This window comes from Manis pentadactyla, chromosome 6 (assembly GCF_030020395.1).
Source record: "Manis pentadactyla isolate mManPen7 chromosome 6, mManPen7.hap1, whole genome shotgun sequence".
Lineage (NCBI taxonomy): Eukaryota > Metazoa > Chordata > Mammalia > Pholidota > Manidae > Manis > Manis pentadactyla.
This window is the reverse complement of record NC_080024.1, coordinates 67,416,523-67,435,750: the sequence shown is the minus strand read 5'-3', so window position 1 is coordinate 67,435,750 and position 19,228 is coordinate 67,416,523. Positions and strand designations below refer to the sequence as shown.

General features: G+C 39.5%; 2 protein-coding genes across 6 annotated transcripts in view; one reads left to right on the top strand and one right to left on the bottom strand.

Moving 5' to 3' along the window:
* The window catches only part of ABCB11 (ATP binding cassette subfamily B member 11), a 206,389-nt gene that overhangs the window by 153,502 nt on the left and 33,659 nt on the right, over positions 1 to 19,228 (bottom strand). The window contains exon 1 of one of the 3 annotated variants that reach the window (XM_057503941.1): positions 5,421 to 6,224. The exons of the other annotated variants lie outside the window; for them this stretch is intronic. The gene's annotated coding sequence lies outside the window, so the exon portion shown is untranslated. Of the gene's footprint in view, positions 1 to 5,420; positions 6,225 to 19,228 lie in introns of those variants that run through there. 3 annotated transcript variants of the gene reach the window in all.
* Positions 668 to 17,654, top strand: DHRS9 (dehydrogenase/reductase 9). Of its 3 annotated transcripts, XM_036888010.2 has the most exons (6): positions 669 to 872; positions 6,239 to 6,317; positions 9,431 to 9,800; positions 11,005 to 11,263; positions 14,219 to 14,382; positions 17,019 to 17,654. In XM_036888010.2, exons 3-6 carry the CDS (start codon positions 9,488 to 9,490, stop codon positions 17,240 to 17,242), a joined length of 960 nt encoding a protein of 319 aa, XP_036743905.2. In that variant the 5' UTR covers positions 669 to 872; positions 6,239 to 6,317; positions 9,431 to 9,487; the 3' UTR covers positions 17,243 to 17,654. The 3 variants fall into 3 exon arrangements, with proteins under 3 accessions (XP_057359933.1, XP_036743905.2, XP_036743904.2); XM_057503950.1 differs by lacking the exon at positions 6,239 to 6,317 and having other exon boundaries at positions 668 to 872; positions 9,457 to 9,800; XM_036888009.2 differs by lacking the exon at positions 6,239 to 6,317 and having other exon boundaries at positions 671 to 872.

Here is a 19,228-nt window from a genome sequence, read left to right as displayed (position 1 = left end):
ATAATCAGTGGAGTTTGTATCTGCCTGTGTGCCTAAGAGGAAGTGCTGGGCAGGGAGTGGTGTATAATAACACCATCTTTTCCCTCTTGTCACCTGCAGCCTCAATACTTTCCATTGTAGTCCCAGGATATACCCAGTCAATTGTGATTAATCCTAAAACAGATCAGCTCTGGAAGGGAGAGGCATGCTTTTCTATTCTCAGTGATCTTAGTTTCAGAGAACCCTTCAGTAAGATATCCTTGTCATACCTTAAAACACAAATTAAGACTCATAAATAAGTCCCAAATCTCATTTCAGTAAATCATTTTCAGCTTCTAGCTCACCACTGTTAAGGAGAGAAGAAGTGGTAAAAAGGATCATCAGGATGGAAGGAGTACTAAATCAGCAATGACATCTTATCAGGAAGAAAGAAAGAAAAACTAAAATAAGAGATCATGAACAATAATCATAATTCAAAAATTAAATTATTTAAACACTATACCTGGCAAAATGCTTCCATGTTACATTATTTCAGCTGCTGAATTTGGTCCAAAAGATTGTACTCACAGTTAAAGGAGCGTTACTGATTATTTTTAAGTTCCTCTAAAAGTTGCTAAATTTTATCTGCAGATTCCTTTGGAAACATGTGACCCACAGCCTCTTGACTTCCTTCATTCATTGAAGAAAGATTTAATTATTACCCAGTGTCACAAGTGTGACTCACGGTGAGGAGGGAAGTTAAGGACTCCTCACACATGTAGGCTCTCAGCTCGACGGAAGCTGAGGCACTGCCACCTCCAGAGGACCAGTGAGGCCCGGCAGCACAACCCTCCCTTTCCCAGCCCAGCGGGCAGCTCACAACGGCTTCTGCAACCCAGGTCATCTTTAACAAGGTAATGGATGGTTAAGTTTGGTTGTTTATTCCTAAATTTCTCACGTCCCTCTTCAAACTGTCTTTGGTTTTCCTCCCTCTCACAGAATTAATCAAATTGTTTTTGTGCTATTCAACTGTCGCTATTAAAAAATGAATCATAATACATTAGAAGGCTGTGTTGGGCACTGGGTGCATCTCACGGTAGAATGAGCTCAGTGTCACTGGGACCCTGCCTTTAACTTCCCCGGGTCCCTCTTTGAATGCTCTTTAGCACCCTTGAGTTGCTAAATTTACATCTACTTATTCTCTCTGCACCTACTTGACCTGTGAAAGATTCATAAGATTCATTACCTGTAAATCTTGTAAGTAGTTGGAAACTAGAGGGCCACGGGGATCCAAAAAGAGTAGGAATCTTAGCTGAGTTTCTTACTGGAACAACAGATTTGTTACTAACTAACTGCCTGCAGGTCTGGCCTTTTGTCTAACTGTTATCAGATGTCAGCTGAGGCGGATGCACACACGCACACTAAACTGAGTGAGAAAAATTTCTCTAGGTAGGAAGGAAGCAGGGAAATTCCTCACAGCGCATACTTGATTCCTGGATCCTAGAATGACACCAGTAAACCTGTTTCAGGTATTTACCCTCCATTTTATGATGCAGTGGTTGGTCTTGTACCTGAAAGAACTTGGACCTTGGGTCCAAAGTCTGTTTTCATTTTGACTCCCAACATACACTAGGAAAGGGAAAACGGTGGTTTTGGGGCTTGGCTGCCATGTAACCCCCACAGCCCTTGTTAAAACCTTCACGGTTCAAATTATGGTGTGGTGAGCTCCCTCAGTAGTACATTTTTAGTGATTGGGGAAGAAGTTTAAATAAAATACAAATTTAAATTAAATATAAATTTAGGGTTGTACAAATAGTCCTGAAATGTCTCCTTACACTATTAGCTTAAGGTAAGATTGTACTTTATCTTAGTAGCTCTTGGCATATGTTAGGTGTTCTAAGAATAGCCTTGGCTAGATGCTGCATAAAATGAAATTCAAATGTTATATCATCTTTGTATAGTATTTTTTGAGATTTGAAGAGTGTGTCCAATTTTTAGAACAAATCTCAATATTTAAATACAAGAAACAAATTATCTCATACATTTCAAATGAGGAAATGAGCAGATTGTCTTAAAATCTTCTCAAACCAATGTCACTTTCTTAATGGATGCTCTTTAAAAACTCAGACCTTTCCTTCTGTTCAAACATAACTGTGGCTGAAAGAAATTATGCTAAATGTCTGGACACACTTTCTGTCTGTATTCTAAGTTTTCTTTGAAGACTTGTAACTATAAGCTATAATAATATACAATATATAATCTTTTGCAGCTAGCAGTTTTTATTCTAGTGACCATAAATAAAGTAACCATGGCTTTAACATGCCAATACTGTCAGGAAGCATACTGTCAAAGTAATAAACCTAGGAGTGACGAAGAATAATTAATTAATAACTACCAGTGTTACGGTGAATTGTAACTAAAATTTTGAGTGAAAGCAAAAGAAAATCAGAGATACTTTTGTCCTTAGGACTAAAATAGCTCAATGTAAATCCATCGGTTCTTCCCTACATTATGAGCAGGCGGGCACCCCTCTGCTAGGGGACTGAGTCTGCAGAAGAAGCCGGCATTTTCCACCCTCATGGGCCCACTACACACAGTGCATGCTGGGTACCTGGAGTCACCTCCCTCCTGGAGGAAGCACAACCCCAGGGAAATGTAGATGGTGGAGGATCTTCTTCATCCCACTGAGTGAGGGGCTTACATTCCCGTGCTGATGAATGATGATGAATACCATCTCAATTATATCAGCAGCAGCACCACCATCATTGTTAGCAATATTGTAATCAGACCTCTTAACATTTGTTGCTTAATGCAAACATATTTCTGATCCCTTGGCTCCATTAAAAAAATTTTTTTGAGAGTTCTGGATACCCAACCTGGAGCATTGTTTTCACAGAAACATAATTCATTTGTCAAAGGAATTAGTGTGTCATTAAGCACAAATTGTTCATTTTTCTTAAAGAAAAGTACAGCCAAAAGCTGTGCAAGGCCACCTGAGTTACAAAAAGAAAACAACACAGAATTTCTTACTTTAGTAAAGATCAAAATAAAAAGGAATTTGGTGTAAGTTAAACAGGTTTACAGAATTTAAGTGTACAAGGGACATACATGTCCAGACTGCTGTCAATAGAAAACTTGTGCAAGAGAACCTCAAAAAGAATATTCTAAAAAGCTCTTGCTAAATGCTCTCTATTTGATGATTTTGTTAAATAACTTAGTTGTGGATTCAGCGTGGGCCACAACTGCAACAAACTGAAAGTAAATAAAGATTCTACAAACTCCTATCAAGCTGTGTGATTAACCAGTTAGTATTACTTTCTAAGATGAGGCCCTTCAGGGAGTTATGTGGAAATAAAAACAAGTCATTTGGGACGAAATATCTAGAAATAACTGTATTTCTTATAAAAATCATAGCTCACAATGACATTAGTGCATCATTTTTAGTTCTTTTTTATTTAAATTGAGTCATTTACTTTTAAAAGGCAGAAGAAGATGCGTAAGAGAAGTAAAATGAAAGTATCTTTTAAAATATGTTTTTACTAGGACAGAAACCCAGGAAGAGAAAGTTAAGAGAAGCAGAAGTGAGCAGGACAGCAATTGAGCTGCAATATTTTCCTACAGCTGCAGACAGGTGGTTACTTCTAAGCACGTTGCATAGCAAATGAAAGAGAAAAGTGGTTCTCCTTTCTTGGTTCCTTTTTAATCTCTGTGACATGGTAGAGAATTCAGATAGAGTATTTCATTCCTCCTATTGACTGATAGTGTGGTAATCTCTCTCTTTGGTTTTCTCTTCTCTTTTTACAGAGCTAGGAGTTCAGAGATCAAAATTTTAATTCTATCCACTCTCTGGCAAATGACTTTATTATGACACCCCCTACTTAGCTCACAGAAATATTTAAGCAATTAAATGAGATAAACATTATTTGAATACTTTTCAAAAAATTTAATATCTAAATTGGAAATGTGAATATTATATGATGATGATGATTCAGAGGACTCCAAGACAAACCAGGTTATCACCAGAACTCTGGGGTTAGAAGGGAAACTCCCTTCTCCTCTTCCATCTTTCCTTCCCCAATATTTATTTACTTACTGCCAAATATCACACAAGTACTGGTAGTCTAGAGAAGAGCACACATAGCCCAGACTCCCAGAGCCCAGGGGGGCTCTGGGGGCAGTGGAGCAGAGCATTAAAGCATGAGTAGTGGAATCAAAGTGTCCTGGGTATCAGTCACCAAAACAGCACTACAATTGTATCTTGAGACCATTAACCTATGTTTCTGAATTGTTATATCATCTATAAAATGGAGACAATTTTATTGTAAGATTTAAATAAGATAAATATTTATAAGATCTTAGCAGTGGGCCTAGAATATGGTAAGTGCTCAATAAATCATAAACTATCACTCGTACCTGATTTGGTCAACTGGGAATCTCAAGTACCATGGATTTTCTATGAGCATATTCTGAATTTTAGAGAGTCAACTGGCCACCCACCTGAAAGGTACACCTTTCCCAGAGGAGTTTATAGAGGCCCAAACTTAAAAGTCTCAGCCAGAATTTAAGCCTCACAAATACTGTGTGTTAATTTGGCAATTTCTAAAATTCACAAGTGGCCTTACACATAAATCTGGCTTTGCTCACCACCTCCTATCCTGATGACAAAAGGTCATTAAAAAAAAAACTCATAGCAAGTAATGCTTATAACAGCATGGCATGAGTAGTATTTACAAGTAACAAAACTTTTCTGGGGAGGGCATAGAGCACTAAACTCATCACTGTGGTGCCACCAAAGAACCAATGACTGAGTTTCTAGAAAAGAAGTTCTAGATGCTGTAAAGTTCTGGGCCCCCAAAGCAAAGAAACTCTAGAGCGGGAGTGACAAAGAAAAAACTGGGAGGGATTTGTCCCCCAGGAGGCATCTGGAGATGATTCTGGTTATCACAACTGGGGCAGGCGGCTGCTGGTTTCCAGGGGCAGTAGTGATGCTAAGTATCCTGCAATGCACAGGACAGACCCTGTAACAAGTAACTGTCTGACCTAAAAGAGCAAAAGTACCAGGGTTGAGAAACCTGTGCTGAGATAAAAGCGATGCACAGAGTGGACCCCACACAAAGTGAGAGCCTTTGATCCTGCCCAAAGGATAAGGTTCTTCCTGAGTAACAGCTTTGGACACTCTATCACAACAGGTGCTCTCCAAAGTAGAAGTTATTATCTCTATTTCACAGACAGGAAAATGAATGCTAAGAAAATATAAGTAATTCACCCAAAGGCCCTCTGATGGTAAAGAAACTGGGACTGAACCTCTCTACTGTCTTGATTCTGAGGCCTGGACTCCAACCCTGCTTTGCTGGGGTGTGTGTCTGTCCTTGGCCCTTGCTTCCCACATTTTTCCTAGCATTTATTTTGGCTTTAGAAAAATCTCCATGACCAGTAGAGAGGATGCATATTTAGAAGTATACCTGTCTTGTGCACGGTGGTGAGGGGGCTGTAGATCTGCTTTTCCTTGTCCTGTCCTCGGCCTTGGTGACCCAGAGGCTCACATCACTGGGCACTAACAGGACTGTTAGAGAATGAGGTGCTGCTTGCCTGGAGCCAAGAGATCTGTACTCCAACTTGCAGTTTGTTGTGACATTAATTGGAAGACAGAGCACACTAGCAAACAACCCAAGCAACAAAGGTCAGTGTCCTGAGTGTGACCTGTGAGGCCAGGAGCCGTGTGCAGGTGACCGAGCGGGCAGAGCACGGTTGAGCCAGCCCTGTTAGTGGCTGTTACTCGTTTACTTCTCAGTGGTCAATAAACCAACTAACCATCAATAGGCTTCTGTGTACAGGTCACGTTCCCAGTGACTCTGACTGAGGGCTGCTGCTCAGAGCTGGCATCTTGGCTAAAATACTATTAAAGGTCAGAGGTATGTGCTGGTTTGTGGGCTGACTTGGTCCAATGATCCAGAGGAATGTGAACCTCAGGGATTGAAAAAGAACCTGTATTTTTGGACAATAAGGTTTGAGATAAGGACAGGCTTTGCAAAACTCCAGGTCAAGTTTGGCAGTGCCTTGGGTTCAAGCTGCAGGTAGGTCACCAGAAATGACCATCAGCCCAGATGTGTACCTAAGGAGGACAGCCCATTATAATGTGAACCCACCTTAATGACTAAGAAGCTTTCTGTGTGCTTGTCACCAGAGAAAAATGGCTAGGGATGGAAGAGGCTGAGGGCGGACGGAGAGGCTGAGGAGGAAGGAATGTGACTGTTTGGTCTAAGCTTTTGTTTTTCTCTAGTGGTTGTGAAGGTGAACTGACCAATGAGCAGAAAGCAGAAAACTTGGCATCCAAGGTCACTGGATTCTGAAGTCCTGGGGTTTGTATTTTGTGCATGGAACCCAAAGCAGTCAAATGAAGCCTTTTCTCAGGAAAAAAAAAGTTTTATTTTCCCTTGCCAAATATTTAAATTTTTATTTTGAAATAATTTCAAACTTTTGTAAAAGTTGAAAACATGGTACAACACAGAAGCCCCAGTATTAACCAACATTCTATCATATTTACACTTATTCTCTTTATATACATACGTGTTTTAATGTGTTTGTTTATTTATATACTTATTCTTATTATTTCCTGAACTGTTTAAGAGTAAGTTGAAGTCATGGTACTATCTTTAAATACCTCAGTGTGTGTTTCCTAGAAAGCAAGATATTTCTACATAATCATAGTAAATTATAAAAATTGAGAAATTAATATTAAAGCAATATTATTTATCAGGTCTCCAGAGTTTACTCAACATTCACTAGTTGACCTAATACTGTTCTTTCTAGCAAAAGAAAAAAATTATTTTCTGGTCCAGAACCACATGTTCAGTTGGGTTGTCCCAGCTCTTCAGTCTCCCTTAACCTAGAACAGTCCTCAGTCTTACTTTCCTTTCATGACTTTGAAGTTTTTGAGTACAGGCCATACATGGTGTAGAGATGGAAGATGTGTCCCCGTGTGTCCCCGTGTTTGATTAGCTTCCCCTGTGAACCAGAGCACTGCTGTGTCCTTCCCAGCGAGCCTCACCAGAAGGCACACGATGTTGGCTTGCCCCGTGACTAATGGTGTTCATTTTTATTACTTGGTCAAGGTGGTATCTATCAAATTTCTCTACTGTGAAACTACTATTGCTCTCTTTTTAATTAGTATGATTCTTATTGGGAGTTTTTTTTTAGATTCATTATTGTTTCACATCAGAATTTCACCCACTAGTTTAGCTTCTATAGTCATTCTTGCATGAAACAATTGCTACTCTGTCAGTTGCCAAATGCCAATGCCATGATTCCTTTTACATTTATTAGTTGGCATACTAATTCTTCTATAAAATGAGGCAGATAATGTACTTTCTCTAAGAGGTGAGAGGATCAAAGAAGACCCATATGTAAAGGTATGGAGTAGAATGCTTCACAAATGTAAGTCATTCTTTTACTGTTACTCCCCATATTTGCTCCTGGCAAAATATGGCTGTAACACAGTTTCCATGCTCTGCTCTAGGGCACATTAAACCACATGAGTATTTGCTTTCTTTGAGTAATTCCCATGGATTACAATAAAGGTACAGAATCCAATCAGAGAGTATGTTCAACATTTAGTTTTCAATAATTATTCACCAAGACCAGACCTGAGTAAAACACTACACTAACTGAATTTATAAATGTGAAATTTTCTTAAAATATCTAAATATGAATTTTTGCAAGAGCTAGTTATACCAGCACCCCCAAAAAATTATAATTTTAATGTATTTATATATTTGAGAAAGACATGGACATTGATTTGCAACAAATCAGTAACTCCTACCCAGGAAAGACTTGGGGAAACTATACCAAATAACTAAACCATGATAATCTAAAAGCTTTAATGCTTTAGAAATAATCATAATTATACCACAAGAATCAACTAGTTTGCTCAAACCTTCCATCTTTTACCACTTACCTATGACTTATGTGTATCAATTGGCAATTCTTTTACCCTTTCTTTCTTTAGCTGTAGATCTCTTGGCAGGGGAAAAAATAATAAAAGCAGAACCCAAAATTTCCTTGAGAAGTGAAGAAGATATATTACACTGAGTTATTTTTTTACCTGAAATAATCTGTTCCTTTCATTGGATCCTATGGCTGTGAGTTGGGAGGCCAGGGTCGCCATGATGCTCAGACCTGAGGCAAACAAATGCCCTCCATTTCTTGTTTACTTCCTCTTACCAGACGGCTCACTCTTTCCAGCCAGGGTAGCCACAGTAAAAGTGATAGTGTTAGCTGTCTTTGTAAATAACAAACATTGTATTATAAATGGAATATTTTTCCCCAAATAGTCTGAGATCTCTCCCTGCAACAGTTTTGGTATTACACTTCCAAATCAATATTAAACTCATCTTCAGTGATACAATTTCCTGATTCACCCACAACTGTTATTTTGTAGTCAAACCCTGCATAACAATCAGTGGAACTTTCAGCATACATTTAAATGTTCAAGACTATAAAATTAATACAGTATTATTTCCTTAACATGTATTTTAATCCAAAAATAATCATAATATTTCTAAATTGGGGCAGAAAGTATACATGAAATAATAACATTTCCCTAAAATTAAAAAAATGTGACATATGCTCAGGGGAAATGGAGGTACAGTGCTCTCAGGAATCCCTCCACCTGTTTGATTTTAGGCCCTAAGCAGTTCAAGCCCTGACAGAATTAGTTTTCCAGGTCATTCTGCAGTAGTCAAAGCCTCACAGTTTGAAAGTATGAATTTGTTTTACTTTGCCTCTGAACATGTGATTAGTTTGCGTCACACTCTGCTGGCATCAGAGAGGATACAACCTCAGCCTTCTTGGCTCTGGTTTGGGATTCTGTGCCCTTGGCTCTCAGCCTCTTCCTATCTTCTTGCCCTCTTGCAGTGAACTCACTGCTGGCCTCACATTTTCATACTCTCTGCATTGAGTTGTAATAGTCTCAGAGATGGGTTGAAGTTGTGTTGAATTAACCCACTTAAAATAAAAAAATGGAAACTAACTTGGAAATATTTTCATAGTGGCAACACCAAAGCACTCCTTTCCCCAACAGTCTGAAAATAATAAAGAATTGGATAAATCAACTAAAACTGAACATTTTCTAGTAGATTTTGTCTATTCTACTCTGGAATTTCCTGAAATAGCAAGAGATCAGATATTCCCATGAGAGCCTCTCTCTCACACAGGTGAATGCACACTTGGAACAAACGTCACATCGACCCAATGCCTTTGTGCTGTGGCTCTTCTTTCTCTCTCTCTCTTTCCTATTTCCCTTCTCTATTACTTCATTAGTTTTTACATTACTTTAAAAGAGTAGTTTAGCACTTAAATGGCCATCTTAAACTATCCATTCAAATGCATTAAAATATCTCAAGTTCATCAATCTTGGGTTATAATGCTTTGACTGTTCTAATTTGAATTTTTCTTTCTAATTTTGAATACTAAGGACACCATCTTCTTTTATTGTTCAAGAAAGAAGTCTTACTGTCACATACAGGAAAAAATGTTCTTTTGGATATTAGCCATCCTAATCCTCTGTGGTTTTCTATGGAATTATAAAGGACAACTAAGGATTGCAGACATCACTGATAAGTACATTTTCATTACTGGGTGTGACACAGGATTTGGAAACTTGGCAGCCAGAACATTTGATAAAAAAGGATTTCATGTAATTGCTGCCTGTCTGACTGAATCAGGATCAGCAGCTCTAAAGGCAGGAACCTCAGAGCGGCTTCATGCAGTCCTTCTGGATGTGACTGACCCGGAGAATGTCAGGAGGACCGCCCAGTGGGTGAAAAGCCAAGTTGGGGAAAAAGGTGAGTGAGTGACGTAAGAGTGAGGAAAGCGGAGAGGGTATTTTGAAGTAACTAAAGCTAAACAAAGTGTGTTCAGATTTTAAACGACCTTTCAGGAATGTGTCTCCTTAATACCAGCTATGTCCTGGAGAAGACATGAGAAGTCTTAGGATAGTGCCATAAAGAGTCCCAGTTGTAAGCTCTCCATGTGCATGAGATGCACAGCCCAAGTTGTCCTCAGTCTCAAGTTCCATTGGTGAATTTAAAAATAAGATGGAGCTTTGGACTTTTCCTGGTCTTCTCCTGTAATGTGCTACTATAGCCACATACACAACAAAGGAACTTCAGGGTAAAAGCTACAGAAGATCATGGAGCAAGCCTCAAATTGCCATTTAGATACCTGGGACCCACTGCTCATTACAAAATGGTTCCAGAGCTCTCACATTTTCTATGGAAAGGTAGAAAATGGCCTGAGAATATGAGTAAAGGTGTCTTTGATAATTGTGGTAGAATAGTGGGCTATTGGACCTCCTGCTGCATGAAATTCTGCTCAGATGGCAGCATTCTTGAAGTAGAAGACTTTTATTGGCTTAATAAAGTTTGGAACAGTCTCATGGATAAAGATACTTGGGTCTACAAAGGAGAAAATTAAATGTATATGATTTTTTTACATTTTCACCATATAGTTGAGATTCTGACCTTCAAAATCAATGGTTTGATAAAGCTCCAGACAAGTTTTAATGCTTGAATTCCAAACAAGTTTAACAATATTAAATGATTCCCATGATAAAATATACCAAGTAAATGATTAGATTTTTTACCAAACATAAATGTGAACTAGATTGATGTTCCTCTTTGTCTATGAAAAACAATTTGTAAATATTATCTTGCTTTGCCATCTAGTGAGACAGGAGAAACAGACCCATTTACTCTATATCTGAGATTCAAAAGTCAAACATCTCAGGCAGTGTCAGTATTTGACATTCAGGATCCAAAATAGAGTAACTGTGGCAATGGCTTCCAATAACAGAACTTCAACTATTTCAGCTTAGACCCCCCACTCACCCTCTATGCTATCAATTTCCAAAACTGTGAATTATTTCAGAGCAGGAATAAGACTAGGAGAAAATGGAACCATGGTGTAAAGCAATGGCTGTATTTCCATCACGGATGCCCATATAAGTGCTGCTTTCTACCACAATTTCATCCCTTCTCTCTGTTCTAGGTCTCTGGGGCCTGATCAACAATGCTGGTGTTCTTGGTGTGCTGGCTCCCACTGACTGGCTGACAGTAGAGGATTACAGAGAACCTATTGAAGTGAACCTGTTTGGACTCATCAGTGTGACATTAAATATGCTTCCCTTGGTTAAAAAAGCTCGAGGGAGGATTGTCAATGTCTCCAGCATCGGTGGTCGGCTTGCCTTCGCTGGAGGGGGCTATGCTCCATCCAAATATGCAGTAGAAGGCTTCAATGACAGCTTAAGGTAAACCAAATAGGAAATAGCTGCTAACATTTATTGAATGTTTATTATGTACCAGACACTCTGTTGGATCTTGAAATTATTCCCAAGTTATAGATAATACCACTGAAACTAAGAGAGATTAAGTAATTTGTCCAAGGTCATGCAGTTGGTAAGTGGTAGAACTGAGATTTGCACATAAGTCTAAATCTTTTTTACATTTTGCTTCAGTGCATGATAGTAGTGGTGATTTTGTATTCAACAGGTCAGTTTGTTAAATAGGGAATCATTTTGAGTGGCTAAATCTCCAGTACTGTCAGTTGCAGACACAACAGAACCATCTTATTTAAACCCTCAGTAGAAAATTATCTGGCAATGTAAATGTAATTATCACAAAGTAATGAGTCAGCTATGCAGCTTATTTTTCTCTTGCAAGTTCTGGTGACCCAAATCTCTATATATCTCAGATAATAGAGCTAAACATTCTCACCCTAACCCCAAGAACAAGAAAGACAGCTTTCCTCTGATGCTTCCAATCCCAAATGAGACTCAAAGCAGTTTATTAATCAGAGGTGAAGGTTTTGCTCCAGGGCCACATCTTTTTCCTGTTTGCTATCAGAGAACCTAAGAGCTTGAAAGAAAGAACAATTAAGCAAACAACAGCCCTAACTCAGTGCCTCCAAGCATGGATTTCTTCAGGTTTTTCATTTTTGAGATTCACTGGGCTTCTTGTATCTGTAGATTTATGTCTTTTGCCAAATTTGGCGAGTTTTCAGCCATTATTTTTCAAACATTTTTTTCTTCTGAGACTCCTTAACACAATTAGACATTTTGGTTTTGTCCCACAGATCCCTAAGATTCTATTCACTTTCTCCTTTTACTTTCTGCTGTTCAGATTGGATAATTTCTAATAATATATCTTCAAATTCACTGACTTTCCTCTATCTCCATTCTGCTATTGAGCCCAGCCAGTAAATATTTTATTTTGGTGATTGTATTTTTCAAGTGTAAGATTTTCATTTGGTTCTTTACCTTTTCTTTCTTTTCTGAAGCTTTCTAACTTTCCATTCACTTACAGATGTTTTCCTTTATATCTTTGAGCATTTCTATAATAGCTGCACTAAAAAGTTTGATAAATCCAGCATTTGTGTCACATTGGCATTGGCATCTGTCCATTGTCATTTCCCATGTGAGCTGAGAATTTCCTAGATCTTTTCATGAATTATATGCTGAACATTTGGAATAATAGGAGACTATGGGTCTTATTTAAATCCTGTGGAGAATGTTGATATTTTTGTTTTGGTAGACATCTGACAAGGTTGTATTCAGGTCACAACTGGCAACCATCATTCTATGCTTTGAGATTCCAATACTTGCTCAGTTTTCAAAGCCTTTGCTGTGTTAGTCAAATCTGTCTCACATATATACTACACAGTAGCCAGTCTGGGGTATGGAAGATGTCCTGTTCTCTAAGTCAAATCTACACATGCACGTATACAGTTCATAAACAATGTTATAGAGTCGCTTTCCTTATTTCCTCTCTGGAATCCCCCCAGTACTTTCTCATTTCCTGAGACTGCCTTTCAGTCAGAAATTACCCCATTTTGCCATCTACTTCCCACATGTGTGACAAGTAAGTGGCCACATGATGAGAGGAAAAAGAGAGAAAAAAAGCAATAGGATTTGCTCCCACCCTCCTGAAACCAATAAATAATAGCTTATAAAAAGAGATTTTAACTAAAGGGTTTGTGGGATTACAATACAGCTATACTGTGCCTGAAATTAAACAATTGTGTTTATTTCTTTCTAAGTCATGGAACTGGAATTGAAAATGGTATTGTGTATACACACCACAGTCCAGTTGCAGCTCCATAATTTCAATATGTAGGGTGGTTTAGGGACACCAGTCCACTTGGGAGAAGCCTAGGGCTTTCTAAAGTTGTATTTGCCCAGTAAGCATACTGGTTTCATATTGATTTTACTTAGTTGAGTGACCTAAAGTTATTTGTCCCTAGATAGTATGTTATTATCATGAATGGGTGAGAAGATGAGTTTTCCCAAACACCCCCTTGGCATTGCAATACTTTCCAAAATTCAAAGGAGATCAGAAGATGGGTAAGCAAAATACAATTAAGTTGGAAAATAACCTTTTTCATTTTAATACAAGCAACATACCTTTCAAAATCTTTCAAAGTCAAGCTATTTTGCATTTTTAGTAAGATACACTTTAAACCAAACAATTGGTATGTTGCTAGAAAGAAGAACCTAAGATAAATTAAATCACATTTTAAATTCACTAGTAAAGTTCCTTAAAAAATCTTATGGTGAAAACCTCTGTAAAATGAATAATTACTTCCTTATATATTCCTTGTAGAAGTATAAATTAAATTTAAGAAATGATTATTCATACAATGGTTTGTAATATATTGGTTTACTTTAAAGAAAGGGGGACCATTCCCCTAAGACCCTACTGCCCAGTAATTGAGACTTTTTGTTTTCTGAGGTGACATAATGAGAGAATTTGTTAAGCAGATTAGTTACATCAGGGATTTTCACATTGTGTCCATCAGCATAGCCTCCTTTGTGCTGCAATCTCCTCACATTCCTAGAGTGTAGGTAAACTTGTCCATCCAGACCAGTCATTAGTACATTTCACCATCAGGTACTTTGAGTACTGAGAAGAAACCTACCTTTGACCCAAATGCTTGTCAATTTAATGAGAATATGGCTTAGGAGGAACACTGGACTGGGGATGGGTCGCACAGATCCCATTCCTGTTCTATCAGTAAACCAGACCTCACTTCACCACCCTGAACCTCAGTTTCCTCATCTATAAACTAAGAGGGTAGAACAAGATGCTCCTTTCTAATGTACCCAATTCTGTGATTCCATGGAAAGATTCATAAGAAGATAGTTACCCATAGCAAACATTCTCCAAATAAATCTGTATTAAACATCTTCAATGGGTTCTTTCCACAGACGGGACATGAAAGCTTTTGGTGTGCATGTTTCATGCATTGAACCAGGATTGTTCAAAACAGGATTGTCAGATCCAGTAAAGGCCACTGAGAAAAAACTCGCCATTTGGAAGCATCTGTCACCAGACATCAAACAACAATATGGAGAAGGTTACATTGAAAAAAGTGAGTTTCTGGGTTGACCCAGGGTCCTTTTGGATTCATTGTACTGGGCAGCATAAAGGAGACTCAAACATAAATGAAAAAATAAGATTCTCATAGTAATACACCAACACTGATCTTAAATATGAATCAGGGATTCCTGTTAATTCCAGTGCCATCTCTTGCTTCTTCAAGTATTTATAAACATTTACAGAACATTTACTAAGTGCCAGGTTCTATACTAAGGATCTTATGAATTATGTCACTTACTCCTCAAAAGAACTATAGGACTAGAGACTTAGAAAGATAATGTCTTCTCCAAGGTCATACAAATCCTGCTGGCATGCCTGGACTGGAGCTTATGGTCTTCACTTCTACACGACCCTCCTCTTTTCGATAAACACCAACCACTCAAGGTTGTGTTCAAGGATTTCGCTGTTCCGGAATACAAATACTCAGACTCTCACCCTTAACTAGCTTACAATCTAGTTGGCAACAAAAAGTAACCAAGACTGTGCAACAACAGGCTGTAGAGCATGTAAGAAAATTGATCCTTTACTTCTTAGACATAACCCAGCAGCCCGGATGATGTTATCTTTAATTGCCCAAGGAATTCAGAACAGGATAAAAAGCACTGCTGGTTAGGAAGCCTTTAGGGGATGGGTCAGGTTTGAATAAGGCGTAAGGGACAGAAAGGAACTATTTGGGTGGGAGCTTCTGGAGCAGGAATACATAGGGGCGTGGAGATGAAAGAAACATAAGTCATACTGAGTCAGGGATGGAGGAGTGATGATAAAGATTAGATTATGATGACTAACATATAGTGAACATTTACTATGTACTTGTCACCATTCTAAGTGCTTTACATGGACTCTCCCATTGAAAATGCCCAAATAAGCCTTATGAAGTAGATACCACCTTAATCTTCTAGAGAAGAGGCACAAAGAAGTAACTTGCCCCAGGTCACACAGCCAGGAAGTGGAAGAGGCGCTGGAGCCCAGGCAGCCTGGTTTCACCACAGGGCACTGCGCTGCAATGAGAGCGAGGCCTGCAAGAGTGGGTCGGACTTCCTGTGTCAGGGCTCCACCACCACTTGAAAACGCCTAGCTCTATAAAGTTTACTTGCTATTGCTCAAACACTTAGCTCCTGCTTTGAGCTGAGCAGGGCCTCACCAGAATGTGTGTCATTTTAACCCTCCAAACTGTCATTCTGCCTCTTCAACCGTGGGCTTAGTAAAACAGCCGACTGTAGTGAAGTTCAAGGCCAGGAGTTTTCAAGGTGGAGCCGAGAGCCAAGTCAGATCCATCTGAGGAGGTTTTTAGAATAGCTGACACCCCCAGCCACCTCTCCCCACTGCACACACACACACACACACACACACACACACAGCAACTAGAATGTCTCGTTTGACAAACCTCCCAGGGCTGATAGGTCACTATAGGCTTAGAACCATTGCCATATTGTGCTCCGTTTCTCATTTAGTTACCAACTCTAAAGGTTCTAAGTAGGTTCAGAAACAAACTCCCTCATTTAAAAGAGCTTTCTCTATTTGTTATTGACATTGATGCTTTCTAAATGCCAATAAATGTATCATCAATTTCAATCTCATAATTATTTTTGACTTGGCCCCTGGTTCAGGTGTCCTGTCTCAAAAGTAGGAAAAGTCTTTGAGTTCAATTTTCCAAACTGGTTGTTCTTGTTATTAGAGTTTTCCATGTCAGGACCTGGAGTACAGCAAGGCTCATAGTTCCAAAGTAGACCACAAATTTAAGCTCATCTTTCTTGACTTTCCAGGGTGGAGTAGGAGCAGTTTAAGATAGCCACTAAGTCTTACTAGGGAACCTCAGTTGGGCTCTTTGGAGAAGTTGTGGTTACTGGGACCTGAAGTTCAAAGGAAGATTTAAAATAATAGGTTGTGCCTTGAGAAGACCCAGCTCAGGTATGTTTGAAGAGCAGAGGAGGGGTGCTCCAGGCCATCACAGGCCCCTCAGTGGGACACCTGCCTCACTAGAGGTCTCTTGCCTCATCATCCAAACACTTCATCTGTCTGAGAACCGGTATGTTAAGCTTCCTGAGTCAGGGCTTGCTGCAATGATTCTCTCTTTATTCACTGAATTACAGAGGCACATGGAATATGAGGGTGTGTAAGCACGTGCATAAACACACATGCACACCCACATATCCCATAAACATTGTACTGCCTTCAAACAAATTCAGAATCAATCCCTTAACTTCCCAGGCCCAAGGGCCTCACAGACTTTATGAAGTATCATTCCCTCACTGCTTTAAAGTAGTGCTTCTCCAAGTTTGGTCCCTGGACTGGTGCCATCATTATCACCTAGAAAATTGTTAGAAACACAAATTCTTGGGCCCCATTTCACCCTTATTGAGTCCAAAATGGAATTGGGACCCAGAAATCTGGATTAATAGGCCTTCTAGGAGATTCTGTTACCCATTTAAGCTTGAGAACCAGGGGTCTAAAGAAAGCCCTGCCACATCCTTTTCTGAGGAATAGATAGAAACCTGTCACTACAGGCCTCAATTATAATGGAAAATTTTTAAAAATTCCCACACATGCATCCTTCCCTTTGTTCCCTAACCTCACATACTCCTTTCCTCATTCTTCCAAAGAATAACGTACTTTTGTCTTTTTTTAAAGGTCTCAACAAACTGAAAGGCATTACATCCTTTGTGAACATGGACCTGTCCCTGGTGGTGGACTGCATGGACCACGCACTCACAAGTCTGTTCCCTAAAACCCGTTATGCTGCTGGAAAAGATGCCAAGACTTTCTGGATACCTCTGTCTCACATGCCAACAGTTCTGCAAGACTTTTTATTATTGAAACAGAAAGCAGTGCTGGCTAATCCTAAAGCAGTGTGACTCCGCTGACTACAAATGCCTGCCCCCGGCTATAAGATTGTCTGGTTTCAAAGGACACATCTTCTTTTTTGACCTCATTCCTTATCTAATATAATCTGGACTCATTTAGATTAGGCTTCTGTTGAAGAATGAAGATCCCACCTTGATGTCTCAAGGGCTCCTTCTCAAGCCTTCTATGAAAAGAAGGTCAGAGATGGCCCCTGGCCAATATTTAGGTTTTGCCTGCTTAGTATGATGCAAGGGAAATTGAAGCTTTCCCATCCAAAATGATCTCCACCACTGGCTACCTCATGCTCCAAGTCCCTACCACTTAAATTCCTGAATGTTAAATATTTGACACTATCAAAATATTAAGAGATAAGTAGAATACTATCATACATGGATTAGATGTGTTATCTTGCTGAGAACAACACTGAAGGACTGGACCTCAGTTCTGTGTGGGGGCAGGAGAAGGAAGGGTAATGAGGCATTTTGTGACTGGCATGAGCTAAGGAGCAGCACAAAAACAGTAGGGGGGACTGCAAAAAGGAGGGAAGGAGAAGATGACTTAGGAAAAGAAACAGGTATGTAAGTGGAGGAGGTGAGCTTCCAAGGCAAGCCTGCCTCCTCCAGAGGGAGCTGTGGGGACCAAGCAGCCGGCTCAAGGCCGCTGTGGACACTACTGCCAGCACAGCTGCCTGTGGGAAGACGGTGACAACAGAGTGACCAAGCATTCTTGGAGAAGAAAGCAGGATATTTATGTTTATTCTGGTGACTACAAATATAACAAGACCCAGAATATCTGATATGATTTAATATCGGAGATGGAATGGAATCCTGTACTTAAGATGTCCCTGAAGGCCATGAAGATACAGAACTAAATTAGAAGACTCCCTTCAGCCTGAAGTTTCAGTGAGAGCAGGTCTGCTCCTTGCTTGCACTCATGGTTCTAAATCGGGCTGGCCCTTGGCCCACAGCCCATCCAGAGAGACAGTTTAGAAAACTGAATGCTTCCCCAGTTTCCAGCACTCAGTATTATTCACAGAAGTTGGTTTATATTTATGTGAAAAAGCTGGGAGTGTCAAAATTCAACATTTGTTAAAGAATAATATAGGGTGAAAGAGCCAGAGAAATTATCTAGTACACACACACACACACGCACACACACACACACAGTCATTGTGAAAAAAATATTTATCTCCTGCTTGAAGCCATGTCCATTTGATGACATCAATAATTCTATTCATTTTCATTCACCTTTCTGGAGACATCTGCTTATGAGGTAGTTTCCTCTTTTCAGATTTACAACATACTGATGACTTTGAAAAATGAAATGTCCAATGGTGTCCATTCACTTGGACATATTTCATCATTTTGAGGGGAGATACACTCATCCTTTCAGCATGAAAATGAGGAAAATCACAGCAAGAATCAGATAGAAGAATTCTCAGGCAAAGTTCCCTAAACTATTGTCACTATCTACCTGTGAAGTCGTCTCTCTGAGCCCAGTCCCAGAGAAGTTCACCAGTAAATCTCTGATTTCTTCTGGTTGCAGTCAGCCACCTATGGGTCAGGTGACTGTCACTCAACCTGTCCTTGGAGCAGGAGTCCCTCAGTGTTGTTTGCTGGAGCTGCCCCTTCTCCCCCTTGAATTTCCACATCCTGGCTTCATTTCACTGCTTTGAGAATGTCTGCCTTGCTGCTGCTCCCTAACCTTCCAGGCCTCCAGGGCTGCCAGGACTTTGGAACCTGCAGAAACCTCCTTTGCTGAATTTCCAACCATTCTAGTCACATTGTCGAGCCTAATGGCGTCATTCCCTTTGTGTTGCCTGGAGCCAGTTCCTTGCTCATTTCCCCAACAGCTACAATTGGTGACTCCCTGTTTCCTCCAACCCAAAAATGCTCTTCTTGAATGAATGCTCCCAAATATAATATAGTATCATCTCAAAATAAAACCAAATACATTCACCCAAGAAACTTTTAGAGCTTTTTATTTTTTTATTATTT